Source organism: Elephantulus edwardii, unplaced genomic scaffold, assembly GCF_000299155.1.
Source record: "Elephantulus edwardii isolate Elephantulus edwardi_28Jun2011 unplaced genomic scaffold, EleEdw1.0 scaffold00226, whole genome shotgun sequence".
Taxonomy (NCBI): domain Eukaryota; kingdom Metazoa; phylum Chordata; class Mammalia; order Macroscelidea; family Macroscelididae; genus Elephantulus; species Elephantulus edwardii.
Window position 1 is genome coordinate 952,240 of NW_006399976.1, and position 22,659 is coordinate 974,898.

General features: G+C 44.2%; 2 protein-coding genes across 3 annotated transcripts in view; both read right to left on the reverse strand.

The window, feature by feature from the left end:
- Nucleotides 1-3,403, reverse strand: part of ANKLE1 (ankyrin repeat and LEM domain containing 1) — a 14,633-nt gene extending 11,230 nt beyond the window's left edge. The window contains exons 1-2 of the mRNA XM_006898318.1: nt 3,373-3,403; nt 3,198-3,240 (exon numbers count right to left, since the gene is read on the reverse strand). Of these exons, the coding sequence (XP_006898380.1) occupies nt 3,198-3,240; nt 3,373-3,403 (74 nt within the window). The remainder of the gene's footprint in view (nt 1-3,197; nt 3,241-3,372) is intronic.
- Nucleotides 3,404-3,857: 454 nt separating this feature from the next.
- Nucleotides 3,858-12,129, reverse strand: BABAM1 (BRISC and BRCA1 A complex member 1). Of its 2 annotated transcripts, XM_006898269.1 has the most exons (8): nt 11,829-12,129; nt 10,960-11,018; nt 10,230-10,350; nt 10,062-10,140; nt 6,709-6,733; nt 4,988-5,117; nt 4,710-4,796; nt 3,858-4,061 (listed from the first exon to the last, which is right to left on the reverse strand). In XM_006898269.1, exons 1-8 carry the CDS (start codon nt 12,120-12,122, stop codon nt 3,858-3,860), a joined length of 999 nt encoding a protein of 332 aa, XP_006898331.1. In that variant the 5' UTR covers nt 12,123-12,129. The 2 variants fall into 2 exon arrangements, with proteins under 2 accessions (XP_006898331.1, XP_006898332.1); XM_006898270.1 differs by lacking the exons at nt 6,709-6,733; nt 10,062-10,140; nt 10,230-10,350 and having other exon boundaries at nt 11,829-12,122.
- Between the last annotated feature and the right edge of the window lie 10,530 nt (nt 12,130-22,659).

A 22,659-nucleotide genomic window follows, 5' to 3' on the forward strand; every position in this document is an offset into this window, starting at 1 on the left:
TCATGCTCGACTCAACAGCAATCAACAACAACAAACAAACAACATACTTGGACCAGGAGGCAGCTGTCAGAATAAATCAAGGAAACAGTGCATGGTTCAAAATCAGGAAGGGTGTACACCAAGGATGTGTCCTATCTCCATACCTTTTCAATCTATATGCAGAACAGATCATCTGGGAGGCTGGGCTCTATAAGGAGCAATGTGGTATGAGGATTAGAGGAAGACTCATCCGCAACCTGCATTATGTAGATGACACAACCTTGCTTGCCGAAACTGAGTAGTACCTGAAGTGTTTGTTGAAGAAGGTCGAGGATATTCAGTTTTCAATATGGATTTAAGCGCAACATCAAGAAAATAAAGATTGTTACCACTGGGCCAACTGGCAGCACCATAATAGATGCAGAAAAGATTGAGATTGTTAACAGTTTCAGCTTGTTCGGTTCCACAATTAACACTCTTGGCACCAGCAGTTAGGAAATCAAAAGAAAATTGCGTTAGGGAAACCTGCTCTCAGGGATTGCTTCAGAGTGCTGAAGAGCAACAATACCAGTCTAGAGACTAAGGTGCACCAGATCCAGGCCATGGTCTTTGCAATTACACGCTAAGTATCAGAGAGTTGGACAGTGACTAAGGGTGATGGAAGAAGAATCAAGGCCTTTGAGTTGTGGTGCTGGAGAAGAGTATTGAACAAGTCTGTCTTAGAGTAGGTGAAAGCAAGTTGTTCACTGAAAGCATGGATTTTGAAATTCTATCTCATACTTTGGGCATGTAACCAGGAGGCATCAGTCTTTGGAGAAGGAAATCATACTTGGGAGGGTGGAGGGACAATGCAGGAGTAGAAGACCCTGGAGGAGATGGATTGACACAGTAACTGAGGTAATGGGGTTAGGTGTGCCAGAGGCGGTGCGATTGACTCAGCACGGGGCAAGGTTCAGAGCTATTTATTGTGCATAGGGTCGCTATGAGTTGCAGGTGACTTGACGGCACATAACACCAAGTATGTCAAAGATGGCCAGCGTGGCACAAGTTAGGGCAGGGTTTAGATCCATTGTTCATAAAGTCACTGTGCGTTACAGTCGATTCCACAGCACTTAACATTATTATCTACAACCCAGTGCTACATACATCTCTGCCTAGCCCCCACCTCCAGAAGTTCTACGCGGCCCATGTGCAAGCCAGTGGGGGCAGGAGGCTGTTACTTGGAACACTGACCCTGGGCAGCTGTTGCCCTTTATAAAATGGAAACTCCCTCAGAGGCTGTGTGTAGCTTGAACCAGCAGACGTGGTATAAAGTGTGTGTTCAGTAAAGGCTCACAGGGAGGAAGAGTTGTCAGTTGTTGTTAGATGACCCACAGCGACCTTATGAACAGTAGTAGATCTGAACCTTGTCCTATTCTACACTATCCTCACACTTCCTGTCACACTAGAGCCCACTGCGGCAGTCACTGTGTCAATCCCTCTGGTTAAGGGTCTCCCTCTCCCTTACAGACTATCAGCTTTTCCTTCATGTCCCTCTCCAAGCAAGAGCATCCTGCCAGCCACATGCCTGAAGTATGTGAGGCGAAGCGTTATCATCTTTGCCTCCAAGGAACACTCTGGCTAAACTTTCTCTAAGACATATTTGTTTGTTCTTTTGGCCATGGGACGTTAAGCACTATTCTCCCACACCACAGCTCAAAGGCGTCAATTCTTTTTTTGTTATTCATTGTTCAGCTCTCAGATGCATAGCAAGCAATTGGAAAGACCATGGCCAGAATCAGGCTCACCTTAATTCTCAAACTGGCATGATTACTCCTCAAAAATTTGGAGAAGTTGGATCTCTGGTGGCCTAGTGGCAAGAAGCTGTGCTGCAATCCGGAAGGTATGTGGTTCAAATCCACCAGATGCTCCACTGGAGAAGGAGGAGCAATCTCCTCCTCTAACAGTCAGATTCGATTCGACAGCACACATACACACACACAAAATAAGAAAATAAATTTTTTAAAAGTTTAAAAAATTTTGAGAAGTCCCTGAATGCACACTTTCCCAGTGCAATATGTCTCCTGATTTCCTGATTGCTGATTCCAAGGGGGTGGATTGCGGATCCATGTAAAATGAAGTTGTTGGCAGTTTTAATCTACTCTCCATCTATCACGATGCTGCCTATCAGTCCAGTGATAAGAATTTTTCTTGATGTTGAGATGCAGTCCATATTGAAGGCGAAATTCTTTGATCTTCTGCAACAAATGCTGTAAGTCTTCTTCATTTTCAGCAAGCAAGGTTGTATCATCTGTATAACGCAGGTTATTGATGAGTCTTTCTCTGATCTTGATACCATGTTCTTCTTCATAGAGTCCAACCTCTTGAATAATTTGCTCTGTATATAGACTGAATAGACATGGAGAAACAACCCTGACACAATTCCCTTCTTAATTTTAAGCCAGGTAGTGGGTAAAGGGTCAGCAAAGGAGAGGAAGACCCTCAACCAGGTGGACTGACACTATGACTGCATTGGGTTCTACCATTTCAGGAAGCAAGAAGATGGCACAGGATAGGACAGGGTTCACATCTGCTGTTCATAGGGTCCCTATGAGTCATACTTGACTTGATGACATCTAACAACAACAGGTGTTCCTTGCTCTGTTTGCACAACAGCCTTGTGGTCTAGGTATAGGTTTCACATGAGTGTAAGTGCATGCTCTGGATTCCTATTCTTCTCAATGTCAGCCATAACTTATTATGACCCACACAGTCAAATGCCTTTGCAGAGTCTATAAAGCATAAACAGACATTCTTCTGGTATTCTTTATTTTGAGCTAGGATCCATCTGATATCTGATATCTCTGGTATCTCTTCTAAATCCTTCTTGAACTTCTGACAGTTTCCTGTTTATGGCTATAGCCATTTTTTTTTTTGGCTATAGCCATTTTTGAATGATCTTCAGCAGTAATCAAATAAGGCAGACCCAACCACCACACCCTACTTGGTTTAAAGAAGAGGCTCCCAGCCCACACTGACCATTAATCAAATTTAAAAAGAACTACCTTCCAGATCTCAACTGCTTTGAATGGGAGTAAGAGAAGTTGCTCAGTAAAATTGCTTTCATTTCATACGGCATAAGACAACCTGGCTAATAAACTTCACAATTGTACTTTATCCAGAAAAATAGTTGAACTGTGTCTGTCTCTCCAGATGACCTAGGAAGCAGCCACACTCACCTGATAGAAGTACGGATCTTCCAGACCCAGGCAGAGGCATGATCTGGAACCAACCAATCAGAGGATCCCAAGGCTATGGTTCCAGAGTGCCCTAATGAGAAGGTCACATGACACAAGCAAGGCCAATAGAACATGGGTGCTAGGAAAGATCTCACTTTTGTGGAGGCAAACTCACCTCTTGGGTTGGGGTAAGGTGAAGTGGTCATACTGGAGATCAATCTCCAAGGCATACTCGGTTGTCCAAGCACCTGGATACAGCCTGACCTGAAGCTACCCAACTTGACTTCTCAGCTACAAAAAAATAACCCTTTTGGCACAGTGGATAGATTTTTTAGTTTGCAACTGAGGAGATCCCAATTAATGTAAGTAGACTTGGGTTAGAGATACTCAAAATTTTATTGTGATGACAAACTCACATGACAAAGATCAAAAGCTACAATTAATCAAAAGCTATCAGGAATGGGGTATCAGCTGGAAAACATGGAGCTCAAAGCTTCTGAACTGCTTCCTGGAATCCCAGGTTTTCTTCGGGAACCTCCTCAAATGCCTTGGGTGCCTCCTGGAACCCCCTTAGGGTCCCAGGGAATCCAGTTTGAAAACTAGCATGCTAGGCCAAGACTCTCGCAATATAGGAGGGAGGTTTAGGAGCCCGGGACTGGCTCAGACAGTGGCCTCCACTTCAGCAGTCTCATCCTCCTCCTCCAGCAGGCTGTAGGAGGCATGGCTCTGGCAGGGCCGCTGTAGTGGGTGAGCCAGCAGCTTGGCCATGCAGTTGTGTAGCTCAAGGGCTGGTCCAGACAGTGCCACCTCATACTTGTAGCTTGTGCCTTTCGTGTCCAGGCTGCCCATGAAGGCAAACATGTCCTGGGGGGGCCAAGGAGGAGAGGGTCAGCTAGGGGTTCCCCTGGACTAGCCTTTTCTGTGCCTGGAGGGCTTCCCATATGAGGGAGCTTCTGGGGTGGGTTCTGAAGGGTGAAGAGGAGTTTTCCAGGCAGAAAATACTTGCAGGCACTTAGCAACCATTCCCTGTCACCTGTACAGTTCTGCACCTTCAGGCATAGGCAGTCAGAAGTTCACCCATACCTCCACCCCGCCCCAACCCTAATTCCCACTCTTCCTTCAGGAGGGAAGGCTTTTGACTTTGGTGTTGAGGGGTAGGTAGAAGCTGGTCTCCTTTTTTTAGCTGGCAACACTGAAGCGCAGAGAATAAGGAGCCCCTATCTACTTGGGTTGGGATGGAAAGGCCCAGCAGGGCTGGGGAGGCAAGCAGGAAAGGCTGGGGAGGAGGCAGGACTCCGATTTGCTCCTGGGCCAATGTCCCAGTGAGCCCGGCATACAGTCTCGCCTTATCTGGTCACCACAGCTCATAGCGTACACAGAAGCTGAGTGACTGGGTAACTATGGTATCACTGAACCAAGTCTCTAGGGCTGGCACATGGGGATGAGGACCCCAAGGAGGATTCCCCAGGCCTCAGGCAGTCACCCTCGCCCAGACCCACCATGGGCCCTCACCTTCCAGCTCATCTCTTCCTCCTTCTCCTCGGCGCCATTATGGATGTAAACAACATCAAAGAAGAAATATGGGCACTGGAACATTTTCTGGAGAGGGAAGAACACCAGGGACAGGGCCTCAAGTCACACCGTTCACAGGGCCACAATTCTGAATCAGCCCCGCAGACCCTGCAATCCATGCCACATGCCCCATCTGCTGCTGGTGGGAAGTGCCCCCTGGTGTCTAACCACCACCTTGTTGCCTGCAAGCGTCCTTCCCTCTCCTTGGCCTCACTCACCTTCATGGGCTCTGTCAGGGAGAACTGGGGCTGGCAAGGTGGACGGCTGTAGACCAGGATGGTGCGCACCACATACGGGGGCGGGATGGTTTGCACATTCTCTGTGACTGGCAATTCTGTCTTCTGCTGGCTAGAGAAAGGGCAAGGGCAGGTCAGAGCACACTGCAGTGGTCTGCCATGCTCATCACCCTCCCAGGGAACTCAGCTTATCAAGAGGTATCCAAGGCCCCTCCTGAGTTCATTGCTGCCCTGAACCTCTCTACCTCCTGTTCTCTTTGCTTAGAGCAACTCGCCAGCTTCACCTACACCCCTAGTTGAGCCTTCACAAATTCCTGAAGATGGAACTGGCTTCTCTCACATTAAGAGCCTTAAGCATTCTCCATAACACCTGGGCTGGAACTGCCTAGTGAAATGGGGTTCTCCAACCAGGCCAGGAGTCCCTAATGCAGGGAACAAACCTTCTGTGCTACGCCAGTGTTGCAGATGAACCCCACCCTGTCTCTAGAACAGAATAGTTGGGCCAGATGAGTGGTCCTTAATATGTAAAAAGCAAACCTTATAACAAAGCAAAAAAGCCAATATACCCACTGAAAAATAGGTAAAGGCCACAAACAGATAAAGTGCTGGAAGAATATTCAATGACTTAAAAATGAAAAAAAAAATTGACTTGACAAATATTGTGTCATATACATTTTTCCTGCAATTAAAGCAACAAAAATAGGCTCAAGGAAAAGCACAGAAAAACAATGTGCTACCTTTCTTTACCGATCATATGAACAGAAATTTTAGCAGCAGATCAGCCCCAGCATTGAGGAGACAGATAAACTCAGGCACTGCTATGTGACATTCAAGGGTAGGTTAATTTCTTAAGAAATTCTTTGGCAAAGTGGAGCAAAATCAGTCTTTGATCCAGTATCCAGAAATATTTTGATCCATTGTCCTCCTCCGGGAATTTATCCCATGGACTGACATGCAAGATTGGCTGAGATGTTTGTAACAGGTTAGTCATGATGAGAAAAACCAAACAAAGGAGTTGGTTGAAACAAAGTTTAGCAAACAAAAAGGCTTAAAAAAACTGTGGCTTTATTACTTAACTGGTCTAAACTCTTGTCTTGTTTAAGGTTGAGAAAAGTTTATTTCACTACAGGGGAAAAGTCTATAAAAGTCAAACGGAAATGTGTCAAAGTTTTACTGATGTACAGATTGACACTATTACGTACTGTCTACTGCTGCATTTGAAACATAGCAGATCAGTTTCAATTATTGTTATTGTTGATTGCCTTCGAGTTGAGCACAACTCATAGTGACCCTATGAACAAAAGGCCTGAAGCCTTTATATAACTACCGACATTTATCAAAGTTCATAGAGTTTCCGGAGGCATATTGTTTAGGAAGTGGATGCTACTCCTGCTTCCAGTCAGTTCCAATAGAGCCCTTAAAAGATCTGTGGAGACTGAATGATTTACTATCTGGCCTTGTATGGAGAACATGCACCAGGCCTTGGGTTAAATACACAAAATGAGGGAGTACAAGAACATAAGCTAGTGACCAAACTAACAGGAGACTTAGAGGGGGGGCTCCATTTTGCAGAAAAACACTTTTGAACAGAGAAGGATTGTTCCAGGAGGAGAGACAAGGCTCTGGGCTCGCTTGATTATGTCTATCCTGATTGAGGGGTTTGCTCACAGAAGACCTTCCCACCTGAAGGTGAAGAGACTTACATGAGGCTGAAGAGGCCTTCCAGATCTGGCAGGGCTGTTAAAGAGAAGGCAGGCAGAGAGTGTGTGCGGGCAGGGCAGACAGAGCCATGACCCTGGGGCTGGGAGAGGCCAGCAGCAGACATGCTGAGTGACTGGCCTGTTTCCCCACAGCATGGATCTGGAGATAGGGGACCAGAACTGGAGGCTCTGAAGACTTGAGGATTCAAAAGTTCTCCTCTGCCTACAGGGCGGGGCAAGAGCAGAGCGCTCTGCCCTCTCTCACCCTCTCAGCTGCTCTGGGCTCCACTTTTGATTTTACCTGCAGGGACTGGCAATTATATTCTATTTAATTTTGGGTCATATAAAAGACTTCAATACGCAATTCAAGTCTCTGGGTACTGCAAAAACGGTTCAATGCATCAGCTGGTAACCAAAGGTCCACCCATCAGTCCCTCAAAAGCAAGTCCTGGTGATCTGCTTCTTAGTCAATGTAAAGTCAATGGGGCACAGTTCTACTCTGCTACATATAAAGGTGCTACGAGTCAAGATTTACCTGCATGGCAGCGGATTTTTACTAAGGATCAACTTGGCATAAAACATGCTGTGCCCAGGCTGAAGAGCCCGAGTGGTAACTTTTCTGTCACATAGTGCCATTTATACTGTTCCCTGTGCATGTACACTTCAGACAGCTCAAGGTTTTGCTGTTTGTACTGTGACCCTCTCTTCCCAGGAACTCTTAGGAGTTAGATGGCTTGGCGCCTCATTTAATCATTGTTAGTAGCTGCTGTCTGAATGGCCTCGACTCATGGTAACCCCATGAGTTACACAGTAGAACTGTGTTCTGTTGGGTTTTCTTGGCTATAATTTTTTTAAAATTTATTATTTTTTTGGTGTACCATCAAATCAGATCTGACTGGTACAGGAGGAGATTGCCCCTCCTTCTCCAGCAGAGCATCTGATGGATTCGAACCACATACCTCTGGGATTGCAGTGCAACTTCTTGGCACTAGGCAACCAGAGCTCCCTTTGACTATAATTTTTTTTTAATTTTTATTTTTATTATTTATGTGTGTGTGTGTACCGTCAAATCGGATCTGACTGGTACAGAAGGAGATTGTTCTCCTTCTCCAGCAGAGCATCTGGTGGATTTGAACTGCTCACCTCTGGGATTGCAGTGCAGCTTCTTGCCATTAGGCTACCAGAGCTCCCTTTGGCTATAATTTTTATAGAATTCAATTGCCAGCTCACAGCTGAGTGGATTAAGAAAAATATCATCTTTGCATTAGTTGTTGTTAGGTGCCATTGAATCCTGTCCTGTCCTGTGCCATCCTCAAAATCTCTGACACTCTTGAACCCATTGCTGTAGTCACTGTGTCAATTTGATTGAGGGTCTTCTTCTCTTTCGTTGACCCTCCATATTTCCAAGCATGATGTCCCTCTCTAAGGAAAAGCCTCTCTTAGAAACATGCTCAAAGTATGTGGGATGAAGCTTTATCACCTTTGCTCCCAAGGAGTATTCTGGCTGCACCTTCTCCAAGACATATTTATTTGCTCTTTTGGCAGTCCATGCGATGTTCAGCATTCTTCTCCAACACCACAGCTCAAAGGCATCAATTTTTCTTCTGTCATCCTTATTCACTGTCCAGCTCTCAGATGCATAGCAAGTGATAGGAAAGACCATGGGCTGAATCAGGAGTGCCTCAATCCTCTGACATCATTGTCCTTCAATAATTTGGAGAGGTCCCTGAGTGCAAACTTTCCAAGTGCAATACATCCCCGATTTCCTGACTGCTGGTACCAATGGTTGGATTGTGGATCTAAGTAAGATGAGGTTGTTGATAGTTTTGATGATTTCTCCATCTATCATTATGTTGCCAATCAGTCCAGTAGTGAGAATTTTGTTTTAATGTTGAGATGCAATTCGTCTTGAAGGGTGCATTCTTTGATTTTCTGGTAATTGATGAATCTTTTTTTCCAATTCTCATGCCACATTCTTCTTCATAAAGTACAGTTTTTTTGAATAATGTGCTCTGCATGCAGACTGAATAGGTATGGAGAGAGGATGTAAGGCTGATGCACACATTTCCCAATTTTAAACTGTTTAGTGTTTCCTTATTCTGTTTGCACAACAGCCTCTTGGCCGAGGTCTAGCACAATTAAGTGCTCTGGATTCCCATCTTCTCAATGTCAGCCATAATTTGTTAAGATCCACAGTAAATAGACAGTCTTCTGTTACTCTTTGCTTTCAGCCAGGATCCATCTAACATCAGCAATGACATCCCGGGTACCATAGCCTCTTGAACTTCTAGCAGTTCTCTGTCTATGTATTGCTCTAACCATCTTTAAATTATTTCAGCAATATTTTGTTTACATATGATATTAATGGTTATTTATTGTTCTTTAATTTCCACATTCTGCTGGATCACCTTTCTTGGGAATGGGAACAATAAGGATCTCTTCCAGTCAGTTGGCCATGTAGCTGTATTCCAAATTTCTAGACATAGGCTGGTGAATGTGTTCAGGGCTGCATCCATTAGTTGAAACATGTCAGTTGATATCCCATCAGTTCCTGGGGTTTTATTTTTTTGCCAATGCTTTCAGTATACCTTTAACTTTTTCCTTCATTACTATTGCCTCTTGATCATATGATGCTTCCTGAAATACTTCAGTGTTTGGCAACTCTTTTCAAAGAGTTCAAAAACTCTTTGGATAGTAGACAAGTACAAACCATCTGTGTTACCCAGAGACCTCTGTGCTCAATTAAAGTCCACTGCTGTGAAGTCTGCCCTGGCTCTCAGTGGCCCTACATGCAACAGAGTAGAACAGCTCCATAGCTTTTTCTTGGCTGTAGTGTTTATAAAAGGAAGCTCTATGGCCTAGTAAGGGACTATGCTGCAGTCCCAAAAGCAAGTCGTTCAAATCCACCAGCTTCTCTGTGGGAGAAGGATGGGCAATCTCCTTCCAAGCGATATACTACCTCTGAAAACCCACTGAAGGGTCAGCTATATTTCAGTTCCAACTTGACTGCACACAGTAACAACAATCTTTATGGAAGCATCTCACCAGGCCTTTCTTTGGTAATGTCACTGGGTGGATTCCCACTGCTAAACTCTGAGCCAGCAATCAAGTGAAAACCACTTGTCCACGTAGTCTCCGAGCCTCCTATTTTAAAGATGGGGAAACTGAAGTTCAGAGATAGAATATGAACCAGAATAAGCCCCAACGAGAAAGTGCTCTTCCTGGCTCAGGTAAAAGAAAGTGTTCTGTGAAGCTGACAAACACACACACACACACACACACACACACACGCGCGCGTGTGCACGCATGTGCGCGCCCATGCCAAGATGCTCCCTCCCATCCACAAGGAAGGATACTGAACGTGGAGCAGGATGCTGTCTCCAAGTCGTAGAGGCAGCTACATAGTTCACGGGGATCGGAGGTCAGTCCTGACAGCTGCAGGAAGCAAAGGGCTAGGTGGAAGGGTCCTATCCTCCACCTCCACCCCACCCCCACAAGGCCACAAACGTCCAGCGCCCCCTTACCCAGGCCGTATCATCATTCACAACCACCAAGGCAAACTCGTGGCTCTTGCAGATCTTGTGTTTGGTCCGAACAAACATCTCGATCATCTTCTGGGAGACGTTGAGGGCATTAGTTTTAGAGCTGTGACAGGGAGGCAGGAAGTGAGGGCACTGAGGAAGAGCCTCCTGGATGGGGGGCACCTATTGCTCACTCAGCTAGGGAACCCTCCACCACCTGCAAGGTGATGGCCAGAGATACACACACCCAACACCAGTCTGGCGCCTGCTCTTCTTGAGCATATACCTCAAACTCTGCTAAGCTGGACCCTCTGGACCAACCAGAAGTGCCTTGAACTGTGAAACAATACATTTTTGTTCTTTACAACTGCTCACTTGTGTTATTTCTATTACAGTGGCTCTAGGACACTGAGATTGGACTGAGATGGGGGTTGATCATTTAAATTCTCTAGAAGATATTTCTTCTGACTGGGCTTAAGAACCTAGGATGATCAATTGCCTATGTCAGTTCAAGACCTGCCCATCATCAAGGCTCAGCGAACCAGAGCCCATGGGGGTGGGTTCTAACAGGAATGCGACCAGCCACAGTGTTGGTTAGCCTAGAGGCAAGCCTCTAGCTGGTCCAGTTAGAGCTGTACTGGAAGTCACAGAGAGAGAGAGACAGACAGAGACAGACAGACAGAGCCCTCGCTAGTCCTGATTGTGTGTTCAAGCCCCAAGACGCCCATCTCACCCATTGAATGACTCCAGCTTTGGCAAAGACATTTCCTCTGACAGGTCAAGGCAGATGATCTGCAAGGGACATTGGCAGTGATGAAGGGACCTGGGTTCAGCAGTGACGAGATGTGAATACCAGCCCCTACCCAGCCCCACTGGGCAAGCCTTCCCTCCCCAAGCAGACCCTGAGACATGGCAATGCCTTTGCTAGTTGTCATTAAGTAGACTCCAAATTGTGATCACTTTATAAATAACAGAATGACATCCACCTTCAGAATCCATGGTGTGCTTCAGCCCAGAGGCATGACTCTTGTGTTAACCCATCCCATGGGATATTCTTGTTTTCTGACTTTACAAATCCCACCAGTCTTTTCTAGTAATTAGACTTTCCTGCTGACACAGACAAAAGTAACTGAGCCAAAGTCTATCATCCTTGCCACTCAGGAGCATTCTAGTTGCATTTATTTCTTCTAAGACTGGAATGTTCTAGCAGTCCATGGAATAATCCATATTCTTTGCTAACACCATAGTCCCAATGCAGCAATTCTTCTGCCAGCGTTTTTCACTCTCCAGCCTTCACACACATGCAAAATGACTGAAAAGACAGTGACTTGAGTCTGGCACACCTTAGTCATCAAAGTGACATCTTCGCTAAAAGATAACAAGGCACCACAGGGACCCTTGATTGCCAACCAAGCTGCTTATTCTAGAAGTCAGTGGCTCAGAGGAAAGCACACTGCACTAGGAGTCCAGGCTGATGAATCAACCAATGCATTTATCACAAGGTAAACAAGGGGAAATTAGCATAGTGAATTTTGAAAAGCATGAATATTTAACACAAGACACGCCAGCCTCTTACATCTAAAGGCCAAAGTGCTTACTTACCACCTTCTCTGGACAGTTGACTCGTGGGGTCCGCACCTGGACCTCAGGGGCTGGTGGAGGGACCTGCCAGGGCTTGGGGCCAGCACTTGGTGGGTTGGGGGCTCCATCATCAGCACTGGCTGCCTCGCCCTCACCCTCACTTCGGCTGCCCACACTGGCCTGGGCCCCTAGTGCCCGGTCCTCAGCTCCTTCAGGGTTAGAGCGAGTACGGGGTCGAGGCTCAGCCACCGGCTCTTCTTCCTCCTCCTCCTCCTCTTCCTCCTCAGTGGGGCTGCTGGGCTCCGCAACCTCCATGGTTTCCGTGAGGTCAGATACAGCAGGGATTGGGGAAGCCAGGATTCTTACCTTCAAGGTTTAAAGAATACTTGGTTAATAATAGAAGGGACGTTTTTCTCCCATAGATCCAAGCAGATGATTTGGAAGAGAGGACAGGAAATGAGCAGCTTACATACTGAATTAACCATCTCAGAGCCTCAGTCTCTCCAACTGTAAAACGGGCAGTCTTTACAGCTATCTGCCCAGCATTCATTGACATAGATTAAGAACTTCTCATTTTTTTCAGTAGGGCTCACTGTCCCTGACCACTACCACTCCAAGTTGGCTAGAATGTGATCACTGGCCACTGTGATTGACTCAGTGATGGGCACAGGGACAGCCCTGGGACTTCCAATTAGACATGAGGGTGCTCCCTAATGGTGGGTGTGCAGCGATGGCACGCCCAACACGGAAACAAATACTGCACACTACTGAGTCTTGGGATCCACTTATGCCTGAAGTTATAATTTCGTGCTCAATCCAGATAGAACTGGGTTTTCTGTTACCTGAAATGGAAAATGTCTTAGCGAATAAGGGAATATTAACCCTATTAACAGGGGGCTCTGGTGGTCTAGTGGTTAAGGCGTTGAGCTGCCAACCCCAAAGGCAGGTCGTTTGAATCCACGAGCTGCTCTGCGGGAGAAAGACGGGCGATCTCTTCCCTTGCGGCTGAAAATCCCCTGCAGGGTCACTTATGAGTCAGTTTCAACTCTACAGCAATGAGATGACTTTGACCCTATGATGTTCCCTGATGATGCTGAGATGCCTGGAGGTGAGGAGGCAGAGACCTGAGTTACAGACTCCTTCGCGGGGAGACCGGTCGCCAGTGGGACAGTTTGCCTGTCTGGGCAGTGGCTGCGAGCTGTCCAGTATGGCCTCCGAGCGCCCTGCAGCTCCCACAATTTCAAATGATCACAAAGCTTTCACCGTAATAAGAAAGCTAAAGGCTAGACTGAAGAAGAAACCAGAACGGAGGCGACAGCCCCAGCGCAGGAGAGAAGATGGATATCTGGGCTCGGAGCTGGGCAGTCGAGCCCCTGAGATGGACCTTATCTACTTTCACCACCCAAAACCGGCTCACCGAAGCCTGAGCCTGTCAGTCCAACTCAGCCGACGAGAGTCTCGGAAGCCGCCATCTTCCCGACAGGAAGTGACGTCACACGACCGCAAGGTCCCCTGGGAAAGATAGTCCTCGGCTCCTCGGAGCGAGCCGAGCGGGGCTGAATGATGCTGGAGAGGACTTGGCAGCTGATAGGTTAAGACTGAAGCCGAGAGACCGGGATCTGAAATATGATTGGCTGAAGCAAGATTAGTTGTGCTTTTATAATAAATGAACCAGATTCAATTGCTCAGTTCGTCCATGCTTTGTTGTTGGTGTTATTATTGCTGTTGCTGTTATGTACCCTGTCGAGTCGCCCTGTCCTGAGTCAGTCTCACTAATTCCGACACATCAACTCTTATTGTCCCAGTTACTGTATCAATCCATCTCATCCTGGTTTTGCTCTCCTGCGCTGTCCCTCCACTCTTCTAAGCATGATGTCCTCCAAGGACTGGCACTCCTGGACATGTGCCTAAAATATGTGAGAAGGAGCTGCAAAATCCTAGCCTCCAAGGAGAAACTTGGTTTCACCCTCTCCAAGACAGACTAATTTGTTTTCTTGTCCAGTCCATGGTATGTTCAAGAATCCTCCAGCACTATAATTGGAAGGCAATGGTTCTTCTTAGATAAATCCTTAGTCACTGTCCAGCTCTCTGATGCATTACAAGTAATTGCGAATACCACGGCCAGGATTAGGCACATCTTAGTTTCTAGACTGACATCATTGCTTTTCAATACTCTGGAGAGGTTCTAGACAGCAGATTTTCCCAATGAAATTCGTCTTTTAATTTCCTGACTGCTAGTGCCAAGAGTGTTGACTATGGAGCCAAGCAGGCTGTAAATGTTAACAATCTCAATCAATTGGCCCAGTGTTGAGAATCTTTGTTCTTTATGTTGAACTTCAATTCACACTGAAGACTACAGTCATTGAACTAAAGCAAGGGCTTCAGGTCCTCCTCAGTTTTTACATAACTTTGGTTGTTGATGGAGACAGCGTACATTCCTGACACACTCCTTTCCTGATTTTGAACCATGCAGTGTTTCCCTGCTCTGTTCTGAGGACTGCTTCCTGATCCAAGTATGTTGTTGTTATGTGCCGTCGAGTTGCTTGCGACTCATAGCGACCCTATGTACAACAGCCCTAAACTCTGCTCTGTCCTGTGTCAATCGCACTGTCTCCGACACTCGCATCCTGATTACCCCAGTCACTGAATCAGTCCACCTCATAGAGGGCCTTCCCCTCCTGTGCTGTCCCTCCACCCTCTCAAGCATGATGTCCTTCTCCAAGGACCGGTCTCTCCTTACAACATGTCGACAGTATGTTAGACGGAGCCTCAGAATCCTTGCCTCCAAGGAGCCACCCAGTTTAACCCTTTCCAGGATGAATCTGTTTGTTTTCTTAGCAGTCCATGGTACTCTCAATACTCTTCTCTACCACCACAGCTCAAAGGCATCAATTCTCCTTCTAGCCTCCTTGGTCATTGTCCAACTCTCTGATGCATAACAAGTGATCACAAAGACCATGGCCTGTATCAGATGCACCTTAGTCTCCAGAGAGACACCATTGCTCTTCAGTACTTTGGAGAGGTCCCTAACAGCAGACTTTCCCATGGCAATGCGCCTTTTAATTTCCTGGCTACTGGCGCCAAGAGTGTTGACTGTGGAGCCAAGCAAACGAAAGCTGTGAACAATCTCAATCTCTTCACCATCCATCCTGATGCTGCCAATTGGCCCAGTGGTGAGAATCTTTGTCTTCTTGACATTGAGCCTCAATCCATACTGAAGGCTGCAGTCCTTGACCCTCTGCAGCAACCACTTCATGTCCTCCTCAGTTTCAGCATGCAGGGTTGTGTCATCTGCATAACGCAGATTGTTGATAGATCTTCCACCAATCTTGACCCCACATTTCTCTATACTGAAGATTATCCAAAAACGACTGGAACAGCACATCAGCAGAGAACTGCCAGAAGTCCAGGCTGGGTTTAGAAGGGGTTGTGGTACTAGGGATACTGTAGCTGATGTTAGATGGATCTTAGCTGAAAGCAGGGAATACCAGAGGAATGTATATCTGTGTTTCATTGATTATGCAAAGGCATTTGACTGTGTGGGTCATAACAAACTGTAGCTGACTCTGAGAAGAATGGGAATCCCAGAACACTTGATCATTCTAATGGGAAACCTATACTTGGACCGGGAGGCAGTCGTCAGAACAGAGCAAGGGAACACTTGCATGGTTCAAAATTGGGAAGGGCATATGCCAGAGATGTGTCCTGTCTCCATACCTTTTCAACCTGTATGCAGAACAGATTATCCGGGAGGCTGGGCTCTATGAGGAGATCCAAGTATGGGTTTCACATAAGCACAATCAAGTGTTCTGGGATTCCCATTTACCTCAAGATTGATGTTATTAGATGTCGTGAAGTCACGTTAGGTCAATTCTATCTTGAAGATGGGTATGTCACGTGTGTGGGGCTTTCAATTTAACAGGAAGGTAGTGGTTGTTGTTGGTGTTGTGTATCGTAGAGTCTGAACTGACTCATAGCTAACCCTCCCGTGGGTTTTCAGAAGCAGTATATTGCACGGAAGATTGACCATCCTTCTCCCGCAGAAGAGCTGGTGGCCTTGAACTGCTTGCTTTTGGTATTGCAGCGCAGATTCTTGCCACTAGGCCACCAAAGTCTAACTTGCAATGTGTTGGGCTGAGTGGGCAGGATCTAGGTGAGAAGGCGGGGCTTAAGGCTGATTACTGGAGCTATCGTGAGCTTCCGAAGAGGGGATTTTCCGCAGGAGGTGGGCAGGGCAAACCATGGCCAATCATTTAACAGTACTCTTTAGGTATATTTATTTTCGTATATTTGCATAAAGCTACTAAAGCAGAGCTATTTAAAATCATTTAAGCAGATATTTTTTCGTCTGTGCTGCAAACTTCGGATCCGAGGTGAAGCTCAAGCTCATCAAAAAGAGGATCGAGAAAATTCATGCTGCACATCGCTTAGACTGTTACGTCAAAAATTACCATAACTGATGCAAGTCCAGAGGCACTGGCACGAGGTGTGGAGAGAACTTAAAGACCTCCCACTGGCTATGAGTTGTTATTGTATGGAACCAACCCATAGCTGACCTTCCAGCGAATTTTCCAAGAAAGCTAATCACATGGGAGCGAGAGGTTGACCATTTTTTTCCTCACGGAGCAGCTGGTTTATTCAAACCACTTGCTTTTGGGAGGAGAGCACAGTTCCTTAATATTAGGCCACTAGAGCTCCTGCTTATGGGAGAACAAAAATGGTTTCCAAGAAATCTTAGCTCACAGGGTCAAAGAGCTGCCCATGCTCTCCACGGTGCGACATCTTATTTCTGTGCTCATAATGCTCCCAGTATTTCCTCTAAGAACTGCAAAGCCGTCGTGGACCGAGGAGTCGCTAATCTCAATGCCAGGTTGCACCAGTTGTCCCACTGCAGAAAGATAGGACCATCAACTTAAAAAGAATTACAGCCTTGGAAAACTTTATGAGGCAGATTTGTTGTCCTTGCTGTTAGGCACTGTTCAGTTGAATTCAACTCACAGACTCATGCACAACAGAACAAAACTATGCTCAATCTTGCATTGTCCTCACAATCTCTTGTCTGTTATACTCTGAACCCATTGTTCCAGTCGCTGTGTCAGTCCGATTTGTTGAAGATGTTTCTTTCATTGGCTTTCTGTTTTTCCAAGCATAATATCATTTTCCAGGTCTAGTTGGTCCCTCCTGACAGCATGCCTAAGGTGTAAGAGACAGAGTCTCACCATCCTTGCTTAAAGGAGCACTCTGACTGTATATCTTCCAATACAAATTTGTTCATTCTTTTAGCAGTCCATTATATATTCAATACTTTTCATTAATAACACAGTTCAAAGTCTGATGACTTTATTTTTTATTTTATTTATTATTTATTTTAGTTTATTCTTTATTTTTTTAGCATTGATGTTTTTAGTTTTTATCTAGAGAACTTGGATTTCCATTCATTCATTGTTGCATTTTCCTCCCTGCCCATTCCTTCTCCCACACCCCCTGAGTTTGCTTTTCTCTTTGAAAAGAAAAAAAATTTCTTTCATTGTTATACAATTCCCCCAGTCCACTTTGCTATGCAGTTCATATTCTAGACTCTTGCCGTACATTAATACCTAGTCATATATACCTTTTAAACAGTTCTCTCCCTTATCTGTTTCAATGCAGTGTACATTATGTATCCCCTCTTTTCTTAGTTTCCCCCAAACCTGATTATCAGTCCTGTTTTATAACAGTAGCATTATGCAGTATTTGTCCTTTTGTGATTGAGATACTTTACTCAGCATAATGTCCTCAAGGGTGACCCATTTTGTATAATATTTCATGAGTTCCTTGTTTTTCAACGCAGCGTAGTATTTCATTGTGTGAATATACCAGTTTCTCTATCCCTTCATTTGTTGATGGACACTTGGGTTGTTTCCAATTCTTTGCTATCAAGAGCAAAGCCGCGATAAACACAGGTGTGCATAAAGACATTGGTTCTTCTTTGACCATGCTTATTCATGTCCAACTTTCACATGCATGTGAAGTAGTGAAAATACCTGAACCAGGCACACCTCAGTATTTAAACTGATAGGTTGCTCTTTAACACTTTAAAGAGATATTTGCCTAACGCAATCGCTTACTTGATCTGTTGACTTCTGCTGCTATGGGTGTCAATTATGGACTGAAATAAAATAAAATCCATGACAATTTTAGCCTGTGGTGTGAAGAATGTGGCTTCAAAATGGCTTTCCTAGCCATTGAATTTTACTTTACTATGTAGATGAGCAGAAATATGTGAATAGTGTGTGTTAGCCTATCTACAAGGCTATTTTCTAGTCTCAACCAATCCACAAGTGGACCGAGTAGTCTTGCCGTTAAATTGAGTGGATCCAGCAGCAAATTAGGGAGGAAATTTGCTTCTAGAACAGAGCAAGCAAGAGTATGAAACTTGTCATTCAGGACCAGAAATTCTGGTGCCAGCCAGACTAGTGCCTATGGGAGCAAAAGCCATAAAAACTACAGCACAGACCCAGGGATCTAACTGGAGATTGAGGGGACCTTGGTACAGAATCAGAGCTAAGGGCCTTTCCCCCAAGTTTGTTGGAGGAGTGGGGAGGTGAGAACTCTCATTGACAGGACTGAAAACTTTGTAACACTAGCCTAAAACTGCAAGGCCCAAGGCTGAGGTGTCTGCAAGCACATTTTGGTAGCTGTCCTGACTGTATTCTGCAACTAACCTGGATTATTTGACTTCCTCAATATGGTTCTGTGTGGTCTATAAGCTATTGCATCAGTTTTATGGATGCAGTAGAACAGCAAGATTGCTGTTGAGATGAGTAGAAAGTGGTACCAGAGTGTGGGAGACATGTCTGACCTCAATCGAATTGGTTTTGTATTGTTGATGCTGTTGATGGGGACAGTTCCCCTTTGTGAAGTTGATAAAGATCAGATATTGTCTTCCCCATGCAGCCCTTGCTCCTTTCACGTAACCATTTCTCCATTTACTATTGTAGTTTTTTGGTCTTGAGTAAGTGCTTCAAATCTTCATTTTCAGCAAGCAACCTTACGTTATCTGAATATTGAAGGTGGTTGATTAGTATTCCTTCAATCTTGATACCACATTCTTTTGCGTAGAGTCTACCTTCTCAGATGATTTGCTCAGCATACGAATTGAACAGTTATGATTAAATGCACACCTCAAAACAAATATGATAGATCATCTCACCCAATAGGAATAGCAAAATTTAACAGAACAGCAAAAAACAAATGCTGGCGAGGTTGCAGAGAAACTGGAACCCTTATTCACTGTTGGTGGGAGTGTAAAATGGTACAACCACTATGGAAGCCTATATGGTGCTTTCTCAAAAAGTTGCAAATAGAGGAGCTCTGGTGGCCTAGTGGCAAGGAGCTGCAACTACAATCCCAGAGGCACACGGTTCGAATGCACCAGATGCTCTGCCAGGAAAAGGAGGGACAATCTCCTCCTGTACCAGTCAGATCTGATTTGACGGTACACTCACACATACACACACACATACACACAAAAGTTGCAAAAAAAAAAGTTGCAAATAAAAATATTATTTGACCAGTAGTTCCACTACTGGGAATATACCCCAAAGAAACCAGAATTGCTACCCAAGCAGATATATGCACATCCATTTTTATTGAGGCTTTGTTCACAATAGCAAAGAGTTGGAAACAATCCAAGTGCCCATCAACAAACGAATGGATAGAGAACTGTGGTATATTCACACAATGGAATTTTATGCTGCACTGAAAAACAAGGAACTCATGAAATATTATGCAAAATGGGTGACCGTGGAAGACATTATGCTGAGTGAAATATCTCAGTCACAAAAGGACAAATACTGCATAGTGCCATTGCTGTAAAGCAGGACTGACATTGGGGTTGGGGGAAACTAAGAGGGGATAATGTATACTGCATTGAAATAGATTAGGGAGAGAGCTGTTTAGAAGGAATATATTATTAGGTGTTGTTGTCATGACAAAAGTCCAGAATGAAAGCTGCATAGTGAGGTGCACTAGGGGGGATTGTATAACAATAAAATAATTTTTTTTTACTTTTCAAAGAGAAAAGCAAACTGGGGGGAATGATGGGCAGAAAGGAGAGTGTGCAACAATGAATGAATGGAAATCCAAAGTCTCTGTAAACGTTCATTAGAATAAATACAAAAAGAAATGCAAAAAAAGAATAAATAGCATTAAATTTCTACATAAGAAAAGAAAGAATACACACCTAATTCACACCTTTCCTTATTTCCAATCATGCAGTATCCCCTTGTTTTGTTTTAACTCTTGCTTCTGAGTCAATGCACAGGTTCCCTATAAATGCAAATAAGTGTTCTGTAATTCTCATTCTTCTCAATGTTATTGTTGTTGTTATATGCCATTGATTTTCCTGTGATCTCTATTGGCCCTATGTACAGCATCCCTGAAGCCTGCCCTGTTCTGAGCTAGTCTCACTAATTCTGACACATCAACTCCATTGCCTCAATTAGTGTATCAACCCATCTAACTTGGGGTTTTCCTCTCCTGCTCGGTCCCTCCACCCTTCCAACCATTATGCCCTTCTCCAAGGACCAGTCTTTCTTGGCCGTATGCCCAAAGTATGTGAGATGTAGCTTCAAAATCCTAGCCTCCAAGGAGAAGCTTGGTTTCACCCTTTCCCAGACAGATCTATTTGTTTTCTTGGTGGTTCATAATATGTTCAAGACTCTTCTCCAGCATCACAACTCAAAGGTATTGGTTCTTCTTCTGTCCTCCTTAGTCATCTTCCAGCTCTTTGAGGAATAGCCAGTAACTGTGAAGATCATGGCCTGGATTAGGCACACCTTCGTCTCTAGACTGACATCATTGCTTTTCAGTATTTTGGAGAGGTCCCTGACAACAAATTTACCTACTAATAAGTCTTTTGATTTTCTGACTGCCAGTGCCAACAGTGTTGATTGTGGATCTGAGTAAACTGTAACTACTAACAAACTCAATCTCTACTCCATTTATCATGGTGCTGCCAATTGGTCCAGCGGTGAGAATCTTTGTCTTCTTGATGTTTAGCTTCAATCCATATTGAAGACTACAGTCCTTGTCCTTCTACTGTAAGTGCTTCAGGTCCTCCTCAGTTTCAACAAGCAAGGTTGTGCCATCTACGTAATTTATTATGATCCACACAGTCAAATGTCTTTGCATTATCAGGCACCTAGCGTTCCCCTCCATTTGCAAATAGTACAGAACTTTTTAATACAGAGGTCTTTGTTGATCAACATTGCTGTATTTAAGACTGATCCTTTGAATAGACTCTAAAGCTATAGTGTGTCACAAGTGGGATTTGAACTCATGCCTCTATCTAGAGACCAACGCATTTGCATAATCAGTAAAACACAAGTAAACATCTTTCCTTGTTTGCTCTCTGTTCAACGTTGATCCACTTGACATTAACAATGATATTCTTTGTTCCATGGCCTCTCCTCAATCCAGATTGAATTTCTAGTCACTCTTTATGCCCATACTGCTCCAATTGTTTTCAAATAATTGTCCTAAAGACATTAATAGTATTGTTTTATAATTTCCAAATTCTGGCAGATCACGTTTTTTTGGAATGGGAACACATATAGCTCTCTTCCAGTTATTTAGGCAGGTAAAATTCTCCAATTTTTTTCCCCCCACAATGAAGTGTGTACATCTTGGGCTGCATTTGTTTGCTGGGAAACTTCAATTGACATTACACTAATTCTGGAAGCCACCTTATTTTTTTCTGATGCTTTCCATGTAGCTTGGCCTTCTTCCTTCAGTACTGTTTGTTTTTGAACATACACTACTTCCTGAAATGGTTTAGTGTTGACTAATTCTTTTTGGTGCAGTCGCTCTGTATTTCTCCCATCTTCTTTTGATGCTTCTGTGTTACTCGATATTTTGCCCAAAGAATATTTTAACATTACAATTCAAGGTCTGCATCTTTTCTTTAGTTCTTTCAGTTAGAGAAATGTCAAATGTGTTCTTCCCTTTTGGTTCTCTAACTCCAGGACTTTGCACATTTCATTATAATAGTCTTGTCCCACAACTTGTCTGATATTCAGTCATTTGTGTTCTATTCTTGAGAAGTCTTCTAAATTCAGGTGGGATGTATGCAAAGCTTTACTTTGACAATCGTGGATTAATTTTCCTTTTCGTCAGTTTCAATTTGAACTTGCATATAAGTGATTATCATGGCAGAGAGGGGACCATGGTGCAGGATAGGACAAAGTTTATATCTGTTCTTCATTGGGTCACTATGAGTTGAAGTTGACTTAATGACACCTAACAACAACAACAACAAAACATCAATGAATAGTTAATGTTTTATTTTTACATTCAGCCTCTGGACTTGTTCTGGTTCATGATACTGAGATGTAGTAAAATTGACCATCAGGTGAGGTCCACGTGTTTAATCATTGTCTATATTTTTAAATATATTTGCAATAAATAAATGTGTTGGCGGTATAATTTTTTTTCATGTAGCCTCTGACCTCATTTCTACCACCAAAGCTGTATTTTCTAGCTATTAAGCTTTCTTCTTTCTTTCCAATGTTAACTTTCTGATTACTAGCATCTTGCTTGTATGTTTAGTCATTTTCAGACTACAGAAGTTGTTAGAAATCCTATTTTTTCATCTATGTTTTTAGTGGCTGATGCATACATTCTAATATTAGTTTTGTTAACAGGTCTTCCTTGGACGTGTATGAATATTACTCTCTGGCTTGGGGCCAGATCTTGAAATATTTTTTAAAAAAATTTATTAATTTTAATGAACATTTACAGAGATTTGGGGTTTTCATTCATTCATTGTTGCACTATTTTCTCTACCCTCCTCCCCAGTTCGTTCTTCTTT